Source organism: Zonotrichia albicollis, chromosome 10, assembly GCF_047830755.1.
Source record: "Zonotrichia albicollis isolate bZonAlb1 chromosome 10, bZonAlb1.hap1, whole genome shotgun sequence".
NCBI lineage: Eukaryota > Metazoa > Chordata > Aves > Passeriformes > Passerellidae > Zonotrichia > Zonotrichia albicollis.
In genome coordinates, this window is record NC_133828.1 from 29182052 (window position 1) to 29200912 (window position 18861).

At 39.5% G+C, this 18861-nt stretch overlaps 1 protein-coding gene across 9 annotated transcripts in view; it reads left to right on the top strand.

Annotated features, from left to right (window-relative positions):
• The first annotated feature begins 3169 nt into the window (after nucleotides 1-3169).
• Nucleotides 3170-18861, top strand: part of FIGN (fidgetin, microtubule severing factor) — a 104988-nt gene continuing 89296 nt past the window's right edge. For 2 of the 9 annotated variants that reach the window (XM_074548595.1, XM_014265094.3), the window contains exons 1-2: nucleotides 4570-4707; nucleotides 5489-5658. Coding sequence is in view for 2 of the 9 variants with exons in the window: in XM_014265094.3 (XP_014120569.1) it covers nucleotides 5634-5658 (25 nt within the window). In the remaining 7 variants the exon portion in view is untranslated. Of the gene's footprint in view, nucleotides 3417-4512; nucleotides 4708-5488; nucleotides 5659-5758; nucleotides 7083-7141; nucleotides 7754-8347; nucleotides 8616-18861 lie in introns of those variants that run through there. The other 7 variants (XM_026791632.2, XM_074548594.1, XM_005484005.4 and 4 more) reach the window with 7 other exon arrangements.

Here is an 18861-nt window from a genome sequence, read left to right on the forward strand (position 1 = left end):
TCATAGAATTAGAGTGATTTTGGAAAGGATCTAAAAGTTTGTCTAGCTCCAATTCCCCTGCCATGGGCAGGCACACCTCCCACTAGAACTGCTTACTCAAAGCCTCACCAAGCATGGCCTTGAACACCTCTGGGAATGAGGCATCCACAGCTTTTCTTGGTGATCCATTCCAGTGTCTACTTCTTCTCAGTAAAATACTTCTTCCTAATATCTAATCTGAGCATACCCCCTTTTAGTTTGAGAGATCAAGTGATGTTTTGTTAGATTAGGTACTGGCCAGTACCTAAACCAGCAGGCTGTGTGCTAAGGGGTCCAGGAAGTCTTTATGCATTTCTGGCTTAGTCACAGACCTAAGGCTTGGAAGTGTTTGAAGTGAAACTGTGCAGATCAGCAGCATGGCCAGAAGGGAATTCATCCTTTGCAATCTCCTGGGAAGAACCTAGAAGTAATACATTTGGAATGTATTACCTCTGTGTTTTACCATTATCCCATTTTTTGCTATGGAACTTCTATAGGGTGTTAGTTCATCTAAATGTTAGATTTTAGTATGCAAAAAAGAGACAGTTACTTCTGATCTATATTGAGAAATACTTTAGGGTCTACACAGGTTTCATTGCCTCTTGGAATCTGAGCTCCAGCTAGCTCAGGCAGCCATTAAACTCAAGCTGACACACAAGACTGGTCTTGTGGTCTGAAAAGGCAGAAGTGAACCTTGAGTTGCAGAGACTGGGGTTCAGTATGATGACCACTCCAGTCAGAGAGAGAAAGGAGGCCCAGGAGAGGCTATCCTGCCACACAAATTCCGGAAAAGTCCCAGCATGGGGGACATGGAGGCACCTCAGTTGCTCCGTGGGAATCCAGGTGGTATAAACATCTGATTTGAGTTGCCTGAGCTCTTAAACAGATTGTGCTCCTCACAAAGGAATAAAATAATACATGCAGCCATCAGTGACCAAAATTCCAAAAAAAGAGCCCTTGCAGCCTGTTTATTGCAGCACATCCTAGAAGGCAATGGCAGCTGTGGCTGCCCCATAGGAGGTCTGAGAGTGGGAGACTAGGAAGGATTCCCCAGCACAGAGGGAGAGATACAGGCAGGAGGCCCTGCCCTGGAGGCCTCCACTTCCAGGGAGATCTGAACTTCCAGCACACAAGGAGGGTACAGGTGCTGCCAAATTTCAGCATTAAAAGAACTCAGACATTGTCTGCCATTTTGAAAACTTGCTTTAATTTACAAATAAAATCAATATAATTAGTTTAAAGTCACTAAAGAATATATCACTGAACACTATTGTTTTTGTTATAATTCTTATAAGCCTTTACTAGACCTTTTGAGTGGAAACTACAAAGTTCACATGTATCACATCAACATCCCATAGGAGCATAATTAGATGGTTTTATTCTTTGTTTTCTGTGATTTTTGTTTTGTTTCCACAATTCGCTTGGTTTAAATGTTATTAATCTAGATTTGCTGAAAAGGTCTGTGAACCTTTCAGAGAATCTGGTCCGAGTTCAGAGTTTGTAACAAAACCTGAAACCAGCAAAGTTTTATGTGGTTTTGAATTTCATTGTAAACATTTCACCTAGATGTTGAAATAGGCTCCCAGAAACATTCCCAGTTGCAAAGTCTATGAGAATTTCCCATTCAGAAGGATCAGGACTGGTGTCATTTTAAACAAACACTAGAATTTATCCATGTACAGATGAGCCCAACAAGGTCTTCAGTTCATCCTAATTCACACCTCAAAATAAGAACTTAATATAGTATATAAGTCTTATGTTGACCTTCTGCGCAGAGATGAATGTCAGCCCGTACAAACATATGCTGCATGCCCATTGTTTCAATTTGTGCTATTTTAATGTGGCAGGAGAAGCCCGAAGAAAAAAAAAGGTATATAAAATGAAAACAACAAAGATTGTTAAATACATTCTTTATTGGTTAAAAAGTTTAAAAAACACTTGTGTTTATCAACTAATGCCTTATGGTAATTGCAAGTTGTTGTTTTCCTATGGACACAAGTCACAGAGCTCTGTAACAGAGCAAGAACCTCATCTTTCTCTTGAGAGAAAAATGCATAGCGCCATGAAAAAGCAATAGGAAAAGAATCTAGATGCATAAAGTAGCAAAGACAAAAAAATTTTTTTTGCTTAAAAATATGGTTTTTAGACCAAGCTCATGACCTTGGGATTATGATGACTTAGTGCCTGGTGCTGGCAACACCAGCAGAGGCAATATGCTGTGCTGCAGATTTCAGCATCAGAGACTTCTAGAGGTAACTTGTGTGGGTGGTTCAAATTAGGGAATACCAGAGGCTACTGATGTGTTGCCTGCATTTGGAGCAGTTGTCTGCTTGCCAAGGTGGCTGTTTAATACCCACAAGCTGTTGTAGAAGGGACAATGAGCAGCTGTAGGCATAGGCAATGGGCTGACCCAGGCTCTGGGCCCGTTGCTCAGAGCCACCCGATGCTGAGGGCAGGGAAGAGGCGTCAGAAGAGCATGGTGCAGACTGGCCACAGCGGGTGCTGTGGCTGGGTGTCGCCTGCTGGCTGCTCTGGACAGCTGTCTAAAACTATTTCAATAGACTCCTGTTGCTATAGCTATGTTGCCAGTTCTAAAAATAGCTCTCTACATCCCAAATTTCAGTTTAACCATGTTTTCCTGTGTATGTTTTGTTACACCTGGGACATACTGGGAAGTAAAAGCAGTATCTGCTCCAAACCAGCTCCTTGTTTCAGGACACTTTTGTTATTCCACTGGCAGTGCTCTCCTCGTGTAGACGTAACTAGAGTTATCCCCAGCTGTCCCAAGTGAGCCAGGAACACCTTCCATATTCATAATAAGCAGAAGTCTGTCTAGCCCTTTTGCTCTTTTTATTTCCAATCTTTAGGCACGGTTTTTTCACACAGGCTGGCTACGGCTTTCCAGAAGTGTGAAAGGTGCCTATTTTCACCAGCAGGTAAAAATCATTTTGGATTAACTAAATCACTGCATGGACAACATCAACCAGACAGGCCTTCCTGTTCTTTCTTTTCCTTCTCCATTACCCGGGTAGGAAAGGGACTGGCTGACAGCTCACAGCAGCTTCTGCTGGCAACTATTTCAGAGTTTTATTTAGGCCTACTATATTACTGCAAAGGGAAACAGACGGGAAACGAGCCTATTCCCACTCCTCCAGATGCAAATCCCCTGGGACTGGTCTCCTCTGCCTCCTCCAGCGCCTTAACTGTCTCTTACATCTTCCATTTTTATTAAGAAAATGTAATCAGTCTCCTCTATATGCAGGACGGCCAGACAACCCTCCGAAGCCATCCTTAACTCCACAGCAGGACAAGGAAGAGAGGAAGTGAAACCACTCCAGGACTCTGAACCAAAGCCCAGGAACAGCATCCGGACAGCGCGGCTTCTTCCCCGTTAGAAGGTAAAAATGCTCGGCTAGTCCCATCAGATGCAAGCCCAGGAACGTGGATCTGTCTCGTGGGAAGCTCTCCTCACTCCCCTTTCCCCAGCTGCGGTGACAGGGCAGCGGGCGCGCAGCCGTGTGCGGGGATGGAGAGGGGAGAGCGGGGTGCTGGGGAGCCCCGGCGCACCCGTGTGCGAGAGGCAGGGCCCGCTCTGTGCTTGCCGCCCGGCCACCGCACGCCTTCCCTGCCAGCGTGAGGCGGCCGTAAAGCCCGTCTAACAGCCCCCCCGGGGAATCCCTCTGATGCAAGGGGAGTCCCCGGCAGCTGTGGGCCGGGGTAGCTGAGCTGGCTCCCTGCCATCCCCCGCCGAGCCGGGCTGGGAAGTGCAGGGAGAGGGAGGTGTGGCTGCCGGGGCCCCTCAGCCATTGCCGGCTACCGGGATTGCCTCTCCGCGGCTGCTAGCAGCCGGGCTCCGGCGGGCAGCGGCCGGGGCTCGCCGGGAGCAGCGCGGGGCCGGGGCACGGCTGCGCGGCCCCGCCGCTGCCGCTCGGGCCGGGACGGCACTTCCACTCCGGCCATTTTCCTCGGGCGGCAGGCGGTGGCGACCGGCGAGCCCCGACGCCGCCCGCCCGCCCGGGGACGCGGCGCAGGAGCTGCCGGCCAGGGCAGCCGCGCAGGCCGCTGCCGGTCGAGTCGGGACACCCCACCGGCCCCAGGCGGGCAGACGCGGAGCGGCCGCGGCGAAGCGGAGGCGGCCGCAGCCGCGGGCAACCTCCGCCGCCGGAGCCGGCCCGCCTGCCCCGCGGGCGCGGGCTACCGCTAGGCCCCGGCCCCGCGCCGCCGCGCCCGAGGGGAGCCCCGCCGCCGCCGCTGCCGCCGCGGAGGGAGCCCGCTGCCCGCTGCCCCCGTCCCGCCGCCCCGGGGAGAGGGAGCGGAGCCGCGGCGCGGACACCCCGCCGGCCCCCGCGGGAAGCGACGGCCCCGGCGCGCAGGACCGCGGAGCGCCCCCGCCCCCCGCGCCGCTCCCCCTTTGAAAACTGATCTTTGGCTCTTCGCGTGAAAGTGATTTGAATTTGGCTCGGCGGCGCTCTGCGCAGGCGTCCAGCTGCTGGCATGCTGGCTCCTTGCAAAGCAGCTGTTTTGGGTTTGAAATTCCAACATGGCAGAGGCTGCAGTCAGTCTTCCCTTCAAAAACTTGGAATGATTTCAAATCATAGGCACCTTCACTTAACCCGAGCCCCCATTCATCAGCAAACACATCGGATCGATGCTACTCTAACCTATCGGGTTCTTGTACCAAATCTCCAGGTAAGAGGATCTTTTTTTTTTCCCTCCCCCCCCCCCCCCCCAGTCTCCCTACCATCGTTTTAAATTTTATTAAATCTTAAAGATCTCCGATACAGCCGCGTATTAATTGCCTGTTCGTGCCCTAAATATTTTGCCTAATTTGCGGTCGTTTTCTGATACTAAGTACTCCGGTCTGCTTGCCTGATCGTAGTCTGGAAAGTACAGATATACAATCGCTGTGCATGGTTTTTCCTCCTTGATCATTGCCAACAATAGTAGGCAGATTAAGAGTTCGCGATTGCAAGCTCCCTCCCCACCTCCTTCTCCTCCTCTTAATTGGATTTATTTTTAAGTTGCTTTGAAAATAATAAACTGCAGGTAACGCGGGTCTGGACATTGAGGCAACTAACTTCTGACCAAATAAGTGCAAATAAGAATCTCGCAGAACAAAAGTTAGGTTTAAATTGCTGTGTCTTGGCTGGGGTGGGGGGGTGGGGGCACGAATATGTCAGAGGAGCTGTTGCAGTAAAATGTAAGCACATCATCTTGGAGGGGGTACAGCGTGGTGGGCGTATTGTTGGCTCAGGAGGGAGAGAAAGATGTATAATTTAATGGTATATACAATCCACTGATCCTATTACTATCCTCCCTGGAGCTCTTGTTAGTTTCAATGGGAGTGAGTGAAATTGACATGGACTTGCATTCCTGGTCATGTGCTTTTTTTCCCCCTTTCTTTCTTCTCTTGTGATCTGAGATCCCCTTTTTGTTGATGTTGCTTTCCCACTTAATTATATGCATGTAGGTTAAATGAATACCTGACGAAAGGGCCCACGTTTCAAGGCAGTGACATTTGATAGCTGAGAGGAAAAGTGGCTTTAATGAAAAGCAACCTTTGGAATTCCTGCTTGTGAAAAATCCAATTCAGCTTTTTGTGCTGCCAGCAAGAAATGATCAGTAGCACCAGTGTTTATGGTATGTCCGTTTTGGGATCTACTTCCTTTGCATCTAAATAGCAAAGACAAATTTAAATAGCATGATAACGCACCGAGGACTCTGCATGCAAATATTTTGTAATAAATACCTAATGTTTAGTAATATATTTTCTTGTGTATATATAAGCATTTTTTTCTCTTGCTATCATTTGTTTATCGTTTGTGCTTCGATTATGGCATTAGTTTTGTCCATTGTATTGATCTCAGTTGTAAAACCTGAAGTTGCATGTTACCAGCAGTGCACTATACACACCACTGAACTCCAATGGTATGTAAATTAGTAAAACTCGGCGAGTGGAGAGGGCAAAAACGTGTAGCAGTGAATATATACACCTACACATCTGTGTGCTCGTACATACATGCCTAAAATGCATCTTTTTCTTTTGCAAACGAATATTTTTTTAGTAGTTATTTAAACTCCAGCTGCTTTTCCCTCTCTTACTTTCAGTGTAATCAGCTGCTAGAGATTCTAACTGATGTGGGGTGAGGGAATGTTTTGCATGTAAACAAACAAAATTACTGTTGTGGCCGAATGCTTAATACGATTTAATAAGGAGTATTTTATGCTCAGTTTACAGTTTATGGTTCACACTGCTCTGCTCTCAGTGCTTAACAGAATGAAATAATCAGGTGCTGAAACTGGCTCTGTTTTAATGGTCACTCTCCAGACCCCCGTGCTGCCCCTTCCTCCAAAAAAGTCAGATAAAATGGAGCATGGGGAATTTCAATAGAGCTCCTTGTGGTTCAGTAGATGCACCTCTAGGTATGCAGTTGAGGCTAAGGAAGTAACAACAAAAGTGACTATTAGTCTGTTTTGTGCTACAAAAAGGGGGTATGTTCACTTTTAATTGTGTGTGATAGTAACGAATAAGGATGGAGAGAGACCCTAGGAGAGAGAGAGAGTGTGTGCATGTGTGTGTTTGGGATAAGGGAGGTCTGCCGTGTGTGGCTGATGATCTCTCGTAATAACATATCTGAATGCAAGAAAAAAATTGAGAGACAGTTGCACAATGTACACTCCTATTTTGGTGTTGTAGGTGACTGTATTGCTAAACATATCCCAGGTGATATATGATGGAAATGATCTGATTGCATTTTGCATTTAGAACTTGTTGACTTTGGAACGATCAATAAGGCAACTGTTTATTTTAGATGCACATAATTTGCTCTGAGAAATGTTTTAAGAAGAAGAGCAAGCAAGCGAGAGCGGAGCTTTTTTTTTTTTTTTTTTTCCTAGAGCTGTTGGAGCAAATGTGATTGCCAGATGGGAGATTTCCCTCTGTGATGTTAAAGCTGTAATATATATTCAGAGCAGATTGGACTGCTGCTTGTGATGAGGAGGATATTACATTTATAAATTTTAAATCGGGAATCGGACAGTATGCTGAGAGCTGAAATTGGATGGTGTGGACGGTTTGGACTGTTAAATGCAATTCTCAGATAATAATAATAATTATAGTAGCAGTAATATATGTATGTATAATAAACATGATACTATTAGGCAGCTATATATATTCTATGGTGCTTAAGTATATATTTTCAATATGAGTTCTCTCTTTCCTCGCTTCCCTTAAAATGTTAAGGATTGAGGGTGATTGGGAGGGGGTATTTAAGAGCCCACTGTTAGGAGCAATCAAATATAATCAGGTTCCTGTTTGAGGAAAAGTTTTGCTAAAATTCTTTCTGCAAATTCATCTCTTTCGGAGTTTTTGTTTTGCCTGTGCATGTGGCCTGACAGTGCCACAGTCCTGAAAGACTGGGAAGTGGGAACTAGTCACACTCGAGCAGCTCTGCTGTTGCAAATTAAAAGTGTGTTGTGGTCAGGAAATGAAAGCTACAATGTCTCTTTTGAACAAGTCGTTTATCAAGAGAAACATCTATCAAGCAGTGACTTGTCACATTGATCCTCTAAAAGTTAGGTCCGAAGTGGAAGCTGCTTTGATGTTTTTGATGCCAAATTTATAAAATTGAGAAAGCTGGAGAGAGTAGGACTGATTTGCACTTAAAAATTGCTCTGCTCTGGGCGTGACAAAATCATCAAGTATCTCTGATATAAGAGCTGGTAAACTAAGGAGGTATTGGATCTTCTACCTTGTTTTTATTTTCACATGGAAACTTTAGCTTTGCCACACAGGCAATTTCTTTTCAGGCTTCTAAAGATCCTGTCTGTATGACTCTCTGCATTATTTCGTCGGGGATATTTTCTTGCTTAGGAATACATCTGTTGCTTCCAAATGGAACCTTTTTTTGTTGTCTTTCTGATGGTATTTATAGAGTTCTGCTTGAGAAGGCAATTTTTTTCCTCTCCTCTCAGTCTTGTTTCGTCTTCTTCTATTTGTAATCTCAGTTTCCACCTCTCATCCCTGTGAAGCAAAGTTTCTTTTACTGCCAAAGTAATGTTTATAGCAAGTAAGGTACATTTGAAGGTATTTGTTAGCACAATTTAAAACATGTTAAGAGTACTGCTAAGTGTCTCTTCCCCTTCTGATTTTCTTTTTCCATCCATTTTTAGCACATGAACCATGCGTTCATTCTCAACAGGAGCAGTGTATTTCAAATTGAATGTAAAGTTGAGATTTCAAGTAAAAAAAAAAAAAAGACCAAAATAAAGTCTAAAACTGATGTTTTATCTTTCTCTATTTTCAACCGTCTAAATTGTTTAGCAACTTCACTAAAAAGTTTTTCATTTTGCATAAAGTTTGTGTTTGGATTATAAAGGAATCCCTTTGAAACAAGGGTTTGGTGTTTGGTTGTTGGGTTTCTGTTTTCTTTTCTGTGCTTTTTATTTTTTGGCTAGGGTATGAGTGAAATCTTCCTTAAAGCAGGATGCTTTGACTTCTTTTCTTCAGTGTCGTAAATGAGATAACACTGCTTATGAATACTTGATAGAGACCCATTTGAAAATAGGCAGCAAACAGCAGCGTGGTGGGAGTTTTGGTGAGTGTTATAGTTGCTAATTAATCATGTTTGAAATGAAGGAATCATAGCATGGTAATAAAGGCTCATTGTTGTTTGATGTTTGTAACAGGATGTGACTCCTACATGAATCTGGTGGGTTTGGAGGTTTTGTTGTTATTTCCTCCCGTCATATTAAGATACCTTCACTATTAGCTCGAATTGTTTTTGTTTATTGAACATTGTGAAAGTACAGGAATTTTGCTTATTGTAGCAGCATTTAGAAATATTAAGATTGTATTGTTATTGATGTTTGCCTCATACTGTTAATGGGAAAAAATGACTAGTCTTATGTCATTAGCTGTTCTTTAAGCTTTTTTATAGTTAAGCCTAGCCAAACACTTTTTGTGGTTTATTTTCTTGACATAAAAAGCCCTACTACTTTTATTTCTTATAATTAAAAAATGGTACTTGATGAACTTTTGTGCCCTACTTGCTTATGTGAATATAGTAAGGGATAGCAACTAAAAATATATTCCAGAATAGTTTGTATACTAACCCTTTAAAAATTGATCTTCAGGATACTTGGAGGGTGTTTTTGTTTTCTTAGTTTTGTTTCTATTACGGCTCTTATTAGATGTGTTGTCTTTGGGCTTTATTTTTCACCTGTCTATTAATAACTGCTATATACAATGGAGAGAGAATCACTTTCAAAATACAGAGCTTTAGTTTAATAATTTAATAAGGCTATTTTATGCTGCATGAACAAGGTTTGGAATCTGCTGTTGTTTAGGTGCTCAGTTTCTTTTTAAAATACAACTCCTAGAGGAGAATTATTCTGTATGGCTTCTGTCAATAAGTTTATTCAATGAATGCATACATGAAGCACTGAATATGATGACTGATCTTTCTGTAGTCCTAATCATCAATTAATAGGCTTATCTGCTTGTTAGGAGTGGGTTTAATGGTACAAAATCAGCATGAGATCTGTCTATATGAAACACTTGTATGTTGTTTATGACAGACTGAGTTTTGATCTTGCATCCCCAGATCTAATAATAGAAATATTTGGCTCTTTGCCCTCAATCAATATATCCATTAACAGAAAAAACTTCACACAATACTTTCATAAAGTGCTGGATGTATTGATACTAAGTTGATAAATTTAATTACTGGGGTTTTACATTGATTCATTGATCATTTGATTGGAGGAAATTGTTCTGCAGACATTTCTAAAGTATTGAGGAATATCGTATGTCCATAAGACTTGATGAATTGATAAATCAGCACCTTTTTTTCCTCCTCAGTTATTGATAAGACATAAAAAAACTGTAAAAATAATTTGGAATAAGCTAATTAGAAATTCTCATGTGTTAGTAACAGAGCAGATAAGAAGCAGTACTATGGAGGTGAAAAAAATGAAGTTTGAAGTGGGATTGTGCCTATTGGGCCCAATCCTTAACTGGTGTAAAAAATATTTAGCTTTGAAAAGATAAAATAATGTACAGTTCCCAGAATCTGGACCATGGTGGCTTTTTTGTTTGTTTTGGTTGTGGTGGCTTGTCTTTTTTTTTTTTTTTTTTTTCCCCAGTACTATTCTTTGACTCATTGGAAGCTGTTTTAAATTAGATATTATGGATGTATGGAATTTTAGATAAGCATCTGATCTGAAATGAATAGTATAGCTATAAAAGCAATTTGAAGAGCCGTAAATTCAGGATTGCGTATCCCTGATATTGTTGCAGAGTATTAAAATCTTGCTGCTAGAGATGCTATCCTCTAAGTGAAAACTTATCTTCCTTTTGGGAAAGATGACTTCAGGGAACTCTCAGCTGGGAAAAGGCCCAGAGTTTTTTTTGTGGGTTTTTTTTTTTTTTTTTTTTTTTTTTAACTAATAATTAAAAAAAATTCCAATACATAGAATTAGTTACAGGAATATTTTCCAGGTGAAAAACCTTACGGGAGTACTTGGCTCCATTTCGGTGAGGTATGCGACCTTTTCACCCTATGTCAATGATATTTTTATAGAGTGTGTGAGAAATGTGAGTATAAAGAAAATTCCTTAAGATCATTCAGTTTTTTATTTTTTCTTAAATAAACAAAAGAAAAAAAAAAGAAAAAGAAAGAAAAGAAATCTCTCAATCAAAACAACATATAGATCTCCCTTAATGAAACTAATGAAACAGTATTCCTTTAAAGGATGGTAGCGAATAGAGAGAAACAGAGACAACCACTTGCCAGATGTTACTGTAGGTTCAACAAATACGGTCTTACCCTTCAAGGAGCAGGGAATCCTACACTGGAGGTGTAATGGAGGTCTAAGGAAACCTAAGTCTTTCAGACCTTAATAATTGTACCTGCCATCCCCTCAATTGGCATGTTAAAGAAAATGCATATATATGTATTATGTTTCTTGGAAGATAATTTGTATTTGCAGCAATCTACTAAGCACAAGTGGACTTCACTACTGTTGCTTCTAAATATCTGTTGGGGTTGGCCCTGCTGTGTGACAAGTGAGTGAAAATGGAAAGAAAAATAGCTGGTCAGTCTTGGTTACCAAAATCTTGAGAAACTGGGGAGAGATTGGGCTTTGACAGGTCAGTTTGAGAATGGGATGAATACAAAAATGTGTAATCTGCAGAAAGCACTACTGATTAAGGGCATACGGAGATGTCTGCAGTGATGAAAACGTGGAGTCTCTGCTTTCGCTTTGCCGAGCTCTGTTGCTATGAGGTATCGGCACACACAGAATGTTAATAACAGTATTGTGTGTCTGTTCCGATAGTGCGTGGAACGGTACCTGTCAAACATATCATAACACTCAACTATCTCTTTAATCATATAAGCAACACTCCTTACTACAAAAGCTATTGTATTTGTACAATAGAAAGAACAGCCATACATTATTTGAATAATCAACTAAAACTTTGTTCTTTAAACCATTTTTCTGCAGAGGGGACAAAGTTTCATGTATCTTGGCTGCAATTAAAACTAATGCAGCTACAGATGACTGTCATGCCACTGGCTTATTTTTAATTTTTTTTTCTATAATAGTCTATTAAGGGTATAGTCTGATATGCCATGAAATACTGAAATAGCAATTGTCAGTCATTATTTAACTGCAACTGAGAAACTCTTTTCTCAGTTCTTTTATAGTGTAGCTACTGCTAGCATATTGTTAGTTAAATTTCAAATGCCCTGAAAGGTATGTGGACAAAATGCTGAGATTATTTTGATATGATTATAAATTTTGGTGATGTAAGTACGTTTTTGTTCCAGATTCCTTGAAATCATGTATTACCCAGACTTTCTGTAGTCTGTTTTTAACCCTTCTGTATTCTACTTTTCATCTGTTCTGTACTCTTTGTTAAAGCATGTGGCTCACCTTCTGTAGATGAACTGCTCAATGCATGAAGATGTATGCCACAGTTTATTTTGTGTGATATTTTAGAATGTATGCATGTGTCAGGCTGGTTATAGATTGATGATGCAAACTTTGAGTAATATGTATCTTACATGCATTAATACTTTAGCAGCAAGACCATACTGTGGTCAAACTTCATGAACTAAGATAGCGGTCTCACATCTAATTAAGCAGGATCTGAATGAATGATTTTCTGGTACAGGTCAAAATTGAACTTTTTGTTTCTCTTCTTCAGTGTGATAAAATGCTTAAGGGACACATGAAGGCATGTTTGCGTAACTCCTACTAATCTGAAGGGAATTTGTAAATGAATATTGAGAGGAGATGGGAGAAAGGACTGAACCTGGTGGGTCACAGGGGTTTGCGGCAGGAATGTATCTTCATGCTTTCATTTAAGATGTTTTGGGGTTTTTTTATCTGATTTAGAATAACAGCTGTTTGCCTTTTAATATGTTAGAAATAACATCTGTATTTTCATTTGAGATGGTTTTTCCTTCTTGTCTCCTCCATTCTAGCATACAAGCAAGTCATTAATTAAAAAGCATTTATACAGTGAGCTTGAATTATCACTTAATAAAACTTCAATCTGTAGTGTTGCAAAGATATTCCTAGACAGTACAACTGATTTTGTGTGCTTGTCTGCTGGTGAGGGGAAGAGCCAAAAATTACTTTATATTGCTGAACGACAGCAGAGGGTGGATGGGAATGATAAAATGATATGCAGAAATTATGAATCCATGACAATAGTATTGATATTGACATTTGAAATATTAAGAACTGATAGACCTACTGTACAAACTGCTGTGATAGCTGTGCTTTTAGGTGAAAGTAGCTATTTATATGCCTTATGGCTCAGTGTGGTCATGTTGAAAGTATGAGCCTACTCATCACAGATTCTGAGAAAGTGCAGGTTAACATCCTCTGTGTTCTTTAGACCTGTCTGATTACTTCAGCCTCCTGTGTTGACACAGAGAAAGAAACAGCTAGATTCTATGCTGGAAGAATAAGGTTTGCAAGCACCGACTGATATTAGGTATCCCATTGTGATACCTAAACCAAATTTTAAAAAATCAAGCATCCTTTTCAAGTTAAACTTGAGAAACAGAGAAAGGAACAGCAAAGATGTTTCTGAACACATTTGAAGGAGCACCATTTACTTTCAAAAGAGATCTTTCCCATCACTTGTGGATAGCTCCACCATGAAGAGCAATATCAAAAGATCTCAGAAAAGTAACTATTCTTTTATGTCTTTGGGAACTCAGATGCTTACAAGATTGTTTCTGAGAAAGAAAAGAATTGATCCTATTTTCAGTCCCTTGTTGTTGGCATTTGTGGACCACATGACTAGATACAGTATTGTAGAAATACACTCTTAGTATGTGGATATAATTCTGTTTCCCCTTGCAGCTTTAAAATAACAGTGCAATGTGGCTATATGAAAACTCAGTTTGGACAACGTTTTTATTAATTTTTTTTGCATTCAATGAAATTGTTTTATTTAATATACATATAGAGTTTGCTGAAGATATTTAAGCATAGTAGATAGGTCATCTGCATTATAAAAGTAGAGAAATTAAAATAGTCTGTCTATAATATTTTTTATAAAAATATAGACATAAAGTCACCTGTGATAATTTGCGAACTATCTCCATTCAGTCAGAGAACTGTTGGGTTTAAACATCATCAATTTAAACCATAAACATTCTGTTATTTTTAATATGGAAGAAGACTATAAATTTATTAGCTCTTCAAATAAATGAACATTTGATTTATAAAATTAAGAGGTTTTGTGTTTACTGATGTTAGGTCTTTATATCATAAGGCTTTATATTAACTTCATAACTATAGTGGTACTGTATTGAGCATACAATAAATAAGCAGATATTTAATTTCAAAGATAATAATTTTTCATGTGTTCATAGAATTTCTGATAATTTTTTATTTCTTGCTCTTTGCCTTCAATAAAAGCAGTAATAGATATATTTTGGAAACGGTTCATGCTGCAATTAACCTTTCTTAATCATTGATTTTCATTTTATTCTTTGGCTTTCATTCATTGTATTTCATACTCCTGTCCTGTGTAGGCATTCTTTATACCACAAAACTGATTTATTTTTCCACTTTCACTTTAAAAACTTTAGTGGTAACATGAACTGTGATAAGTAACCATGGTCATCGTATCAAGCAATGTTATTCAGATTAATGCCAGTAAACCCAACGTAATGAGGGGTATGAGGCACTTGTCGTTATTCAGCCCCTAGCATTTGTCAGTGTGGCAGTCATATCAAAGGCACACCTTAATATGCGGAGAACATATTTGTTGAAACACATGGTTCAATAAATATCAGAAGCCTTTGTTTTTTGAAGTTAGATGTAGGTAAAATATATCTCACTATGAGCTGTAGGTAAAATATATCTCATAGTGTGCTTATAGAGATTGTGAATAAACAGTGCCTTAATGCATGACAGTTTTAAAGTTCTCGCTAGTTAGAAATGTTCAGTTATAATATGTTATCCATACGGTGCAGAATAACAAATTGACACTAGTATTTATGTGGAGTAATAATTTTCAGCATTAAGGAAAGATGTTTTGTTATTGAGTAATTAGCAAACACCACCCCACCCCCATTTCCCAGGATGTCATCTGCTTAGAAATTGTAGCATTCACTACTTTCATTCATGACAGACAAGTTCTTTTTGGCTAAAGTGACTGTTCCTCTCTGTTTCAGAGCATTAAAACAGCTGCAGTTTGAGCTTGAAGGGTCTGAGTGGCTGAGATAACATCACAAATAGTATTGCATCTCAGAAAGTGTAATTCAGCTTTCCATTTTTGGGTGCTTGGTTATCAGAAGCACTGAGTCCCTGCAATTTCTATTGACTTTGGATATGCAGGTGTGCAGCAAATTTCAGAAGCTAGGTGTTAAAAGGTATTTCCCCAGAAAATGGTAGGCATTAGCTTTATTTGTACTTCTTAAATGTTCCAGTCTCCCTCTTGAGGTATTAATGCTGTATGATATGATAGAAGAAACAGAGTTTTTAATTTTTCTTGGTGGTTGTAAAAACATTTTAAATTCATCAGGACAAAAATACATACATTAATAAAGGTATATGGTATAAGAATACATACATTAATAAAGGTATATACCTTTATAATATATGTATGTATATAAATATATACATATATAAAGGTATAATAATTTGTGATTTTGCTCAGAGGAGACTTTATACTGTTTATTACTGTGTAGATATTCCAAGAAACAAAATGCAAAATAGATTATGCTGTTCTAATTGCAAAATCTTCCTTAGTTATCTTCTCCTCCTCCTGATCCTTCTCCCTTCCCCCTCCCTCTCATGGCTTTTTTAAACAATTATGGGCATTATGCTCCTTAATGGTGCATAGTTACTGTAAAGATAGATGTCCTCAAATAATGAGTTTCTAATAATAATCAGAAGCACTTAGATTAAACTGGTTTCATATAGAAACCTTACAGTATGAAAAAGTACATTAAAATCCTGAGGTATATTTACAGGAGCTAAGCCTATTTACAGAAAACTAACCCAATTTTGTATCTGTTCATGTGTGTGGGGTGGGGGCACTGGAGGTGTATTGACTGTGTTTTTGTCCACCTGCTTTAAAGACTTCAGAAGATTTTTGTTTTTAGTACAGATTTCTATTTTGCTTTCTGATAACAGAATATGTTTTAAAATCACAACATACTAATTAGCTTCTGTGTTTACACTGGAAAGCTTGCATTCCTTCAAATGACTTTTACCCACAGTCTTCTTTCGATCTGTTGCTTCCCCCACCTCCCATCCTCCTCCCCCACTCCCTGCGAGGTTTATTACATTAGATTTGTTGCTTTCTTCCTTGTTCAGAAGTTCTGAAGGCAAGTAAATGAAAGTGATAAGTACAGTAACAGATAATTGTTACTTGAAAGAGTTGTTGCTGCATTGGTTGGGAATACTATCTTTCCTAACAGGTACTGAATCAGCAAGGCTGTACAATAAAAAGAGCAAAAAAGTTTAACTTATTGTTTAGAAATACATATGCCATTTAAATGGGAACAAACCCCCAAATCTCCCACATACCTTTTGGGGTTTGGAGAACAAAAGCTTACTTGTATGCTCCAAATTCCCCTGGGCCTTAATTTGCAATACCATTATTTAAGCCTGGCTGATACAAACCCATTGCAGAGAAATAGAATCTCTCCTTCCTGGCTTTTCAAAGCCATTCTATGCCTTCTTCTCTCTGCCTGCCCGCATCCCCCAGCACCCCCCTCTTCGTTCCCAGCCTCTTGGTCTTACCCTGCCACTGTGAAACTCTTTTGTATTTGAAATGCAGTAAACAGAAAAATAGTGAGCTTCTAAAACACAGAAAACTGCCATTCTGCGTGGTTTTACTGACATCACTACCAACACACAGGTAATTCTATCTTCTGACTAAGAGCAAGGTATAATCACTTTAATATCTGTTGTGTCCTCTACCAGGTGACCTGTAGTAGTTTATTGTAAAGATAAGCACCCCTGATACAATAAGTTATTTCTTCTCAGAAAAGGGGAAAAAAGTCAAATCTTATAGAAAATATTAACCATAAAGTGAGGGGAAACTTGTGCCCCCTTAACATGCTCCTGGGGGTGCCAGGCTCTCCGGATTTCATCTCCTGGGTACACTGGCATTGTCAGATGCTCAGCTGGAAGCTATTCTGGAACAGAACTGGTTTTGGGTGTCATCTCTAACAGCTGAGAGTAAATAGAGGCATCACTGTAGCTTGATGCAGCTTTGAGCACTACAGCTGTATTTATTTTGCTGCTAATAAAATGGCAGCCTACTTTGTCATTAAGAGGCTTGTCTTTGTGAAATAGCAATTGAGGTGTAATACTGAGTGTTTGAGTTAGTGGAAGGAGCTAAGAAATAGATGAGCTGCGTTCCTGACTGTGGGTGGAAGGATGGTGAGTAATACGTGTCTTGGCATGGCATCTGCCAAAAACATTTTTTCTCTTCCCCCCCACCCCACTACGCTGTTCTAGTTTTGAAAGGTGTAAGGTATTCTAATAAGCAAAGGGGGGAAAAAAAGTCAAAGGGAAAAAACTTTCAAGCAAGTCATTATAGCACATCTCAATGACCGTGCCTCACACTTAATTTAATTAGAAGACAACTGCACTGGAAAACTGGTCATTTTAGTTGTAGTTAACAACTGGTTCTCTCCTACCCCCACTCAGAACTGATTATATGCCACACTGTATAATGTAATTTCTACAAGAAAATTAAGTATAAATAGGTATTGTGTAGTTAGAATTATGAAGACTTCATGAAAGGTATTAACTTATCATTTAACTATGCTTTTAGAGGAGAAAATAAATATTTTTCTTCTGGTGTTTCTTTTTTACTATATCAAACAGAAAAAAACCCCGGTATCAAATTGGGATATTTTCTAAATTTTTAAACAAAAAACTGAGTGTATAGCTATTTATGTGTTCATTATGGGGTAAGAAGGCACTGAAGGAAATGAAACCTTGTATGTGCATGTTTCTTACAGGATTACTATTTTCGGAAGGGATTGCTGTTGTGTTGTAAAATAATTTACTAGTGTACGGTTTGTGAAATGGTGTGGGTAGTTTGATGCTGGATTTCAGGCAAGAAAGTTTCCTAGTTAGCTGTAATAAGACTTACTTGCTCAGTAGTAACATAATAAGGATAAAAAATAATGTATGATTTAATGAAAAAAAATCTATCCATTTGCATTTTTTCACCAAATTCCACTTGGTGATATGTTTGTTGGGCTGAGCTATTAAGTGTTCTGTGGACTGTGTTTCAACTAGTGTATGATTGACTAGGTATATTGGAGCTTTTTACTTACTGCCAATGCAAAATTTGACCCTAGTTTTACCCTGAGATGTTTTTCCTTTAAAAATATCCACACTTTATGAGTACTCAGGTGATCAAAAAATTAATTGTTGTTATTTGTGGGGTGTGTCTTTGTCTTATAGTAAGAGTAACTTACTGAATTGATGTTGAATAGATTTTATTTTCTTACGTTGATTCCAAGTTCGACTATGGGAATTGCTGTATCATCTCAAAATTTTAAATCTACATTTTATGCACTGTGCCAAAGCATCCATGAGCTCGTTAAGCAAAGACTTTTTCAATTATATCTTGTGTTTATGCATGTATTTATACTTGACAGAAATCCTTTAGAGGTTTGGTTTGCTGTATTAATGCTTACAGTGTATTAGAGCACATAAAATATGGTAGAGTTGTCAGTAAAACCATGCAGAATAGCAGTTTTCTGTGTTTTATAAGCTCACTATTTTTCTGTTTACTGCATTTCAAATACAGGAGTTTCACAATGGCAGGGTAAGACCAAGAGGCTGTACTTACAGGTCTAGTGCTGGTAGCTTCCATTGTATTTTAGTAGCTGCTGAAGAGTTCCTTGGCCAGACATCCAGCCTCTAGAGGGCACAGCAGTAATCTGCTCTGCCAGACTCTCACCCACACAATCATCTGCACAAAGTTTTAGTGCTGGTACCTACAAAGAGAATTTCACTTGTGTTGCATTAAAAAAAAAAAATCTCTGTATTCCTCATTTTCCTGGAGTTTTGCTATAGTAAGTTATTTCCTTTTCTTTTTCCATTTTAATCTTGGAAATGTTTCTGTATTTGCTTTATTTCCTCCCCCCAACCCCAGTGGTGATCTTTATTAAAGTAGACTCAAATCCATGATAGTGCTGACTTGCAGTTATTTCTTTACCTGGTGCAAACATTTCTTTGGGTATACACTACTCTTTGCTGTAGTAAAGACAACAGAAGCCAGTGCAGAGCAATTGAGACTTCCACAGTTAGGTACTGAAATTCCTTATGTACTAA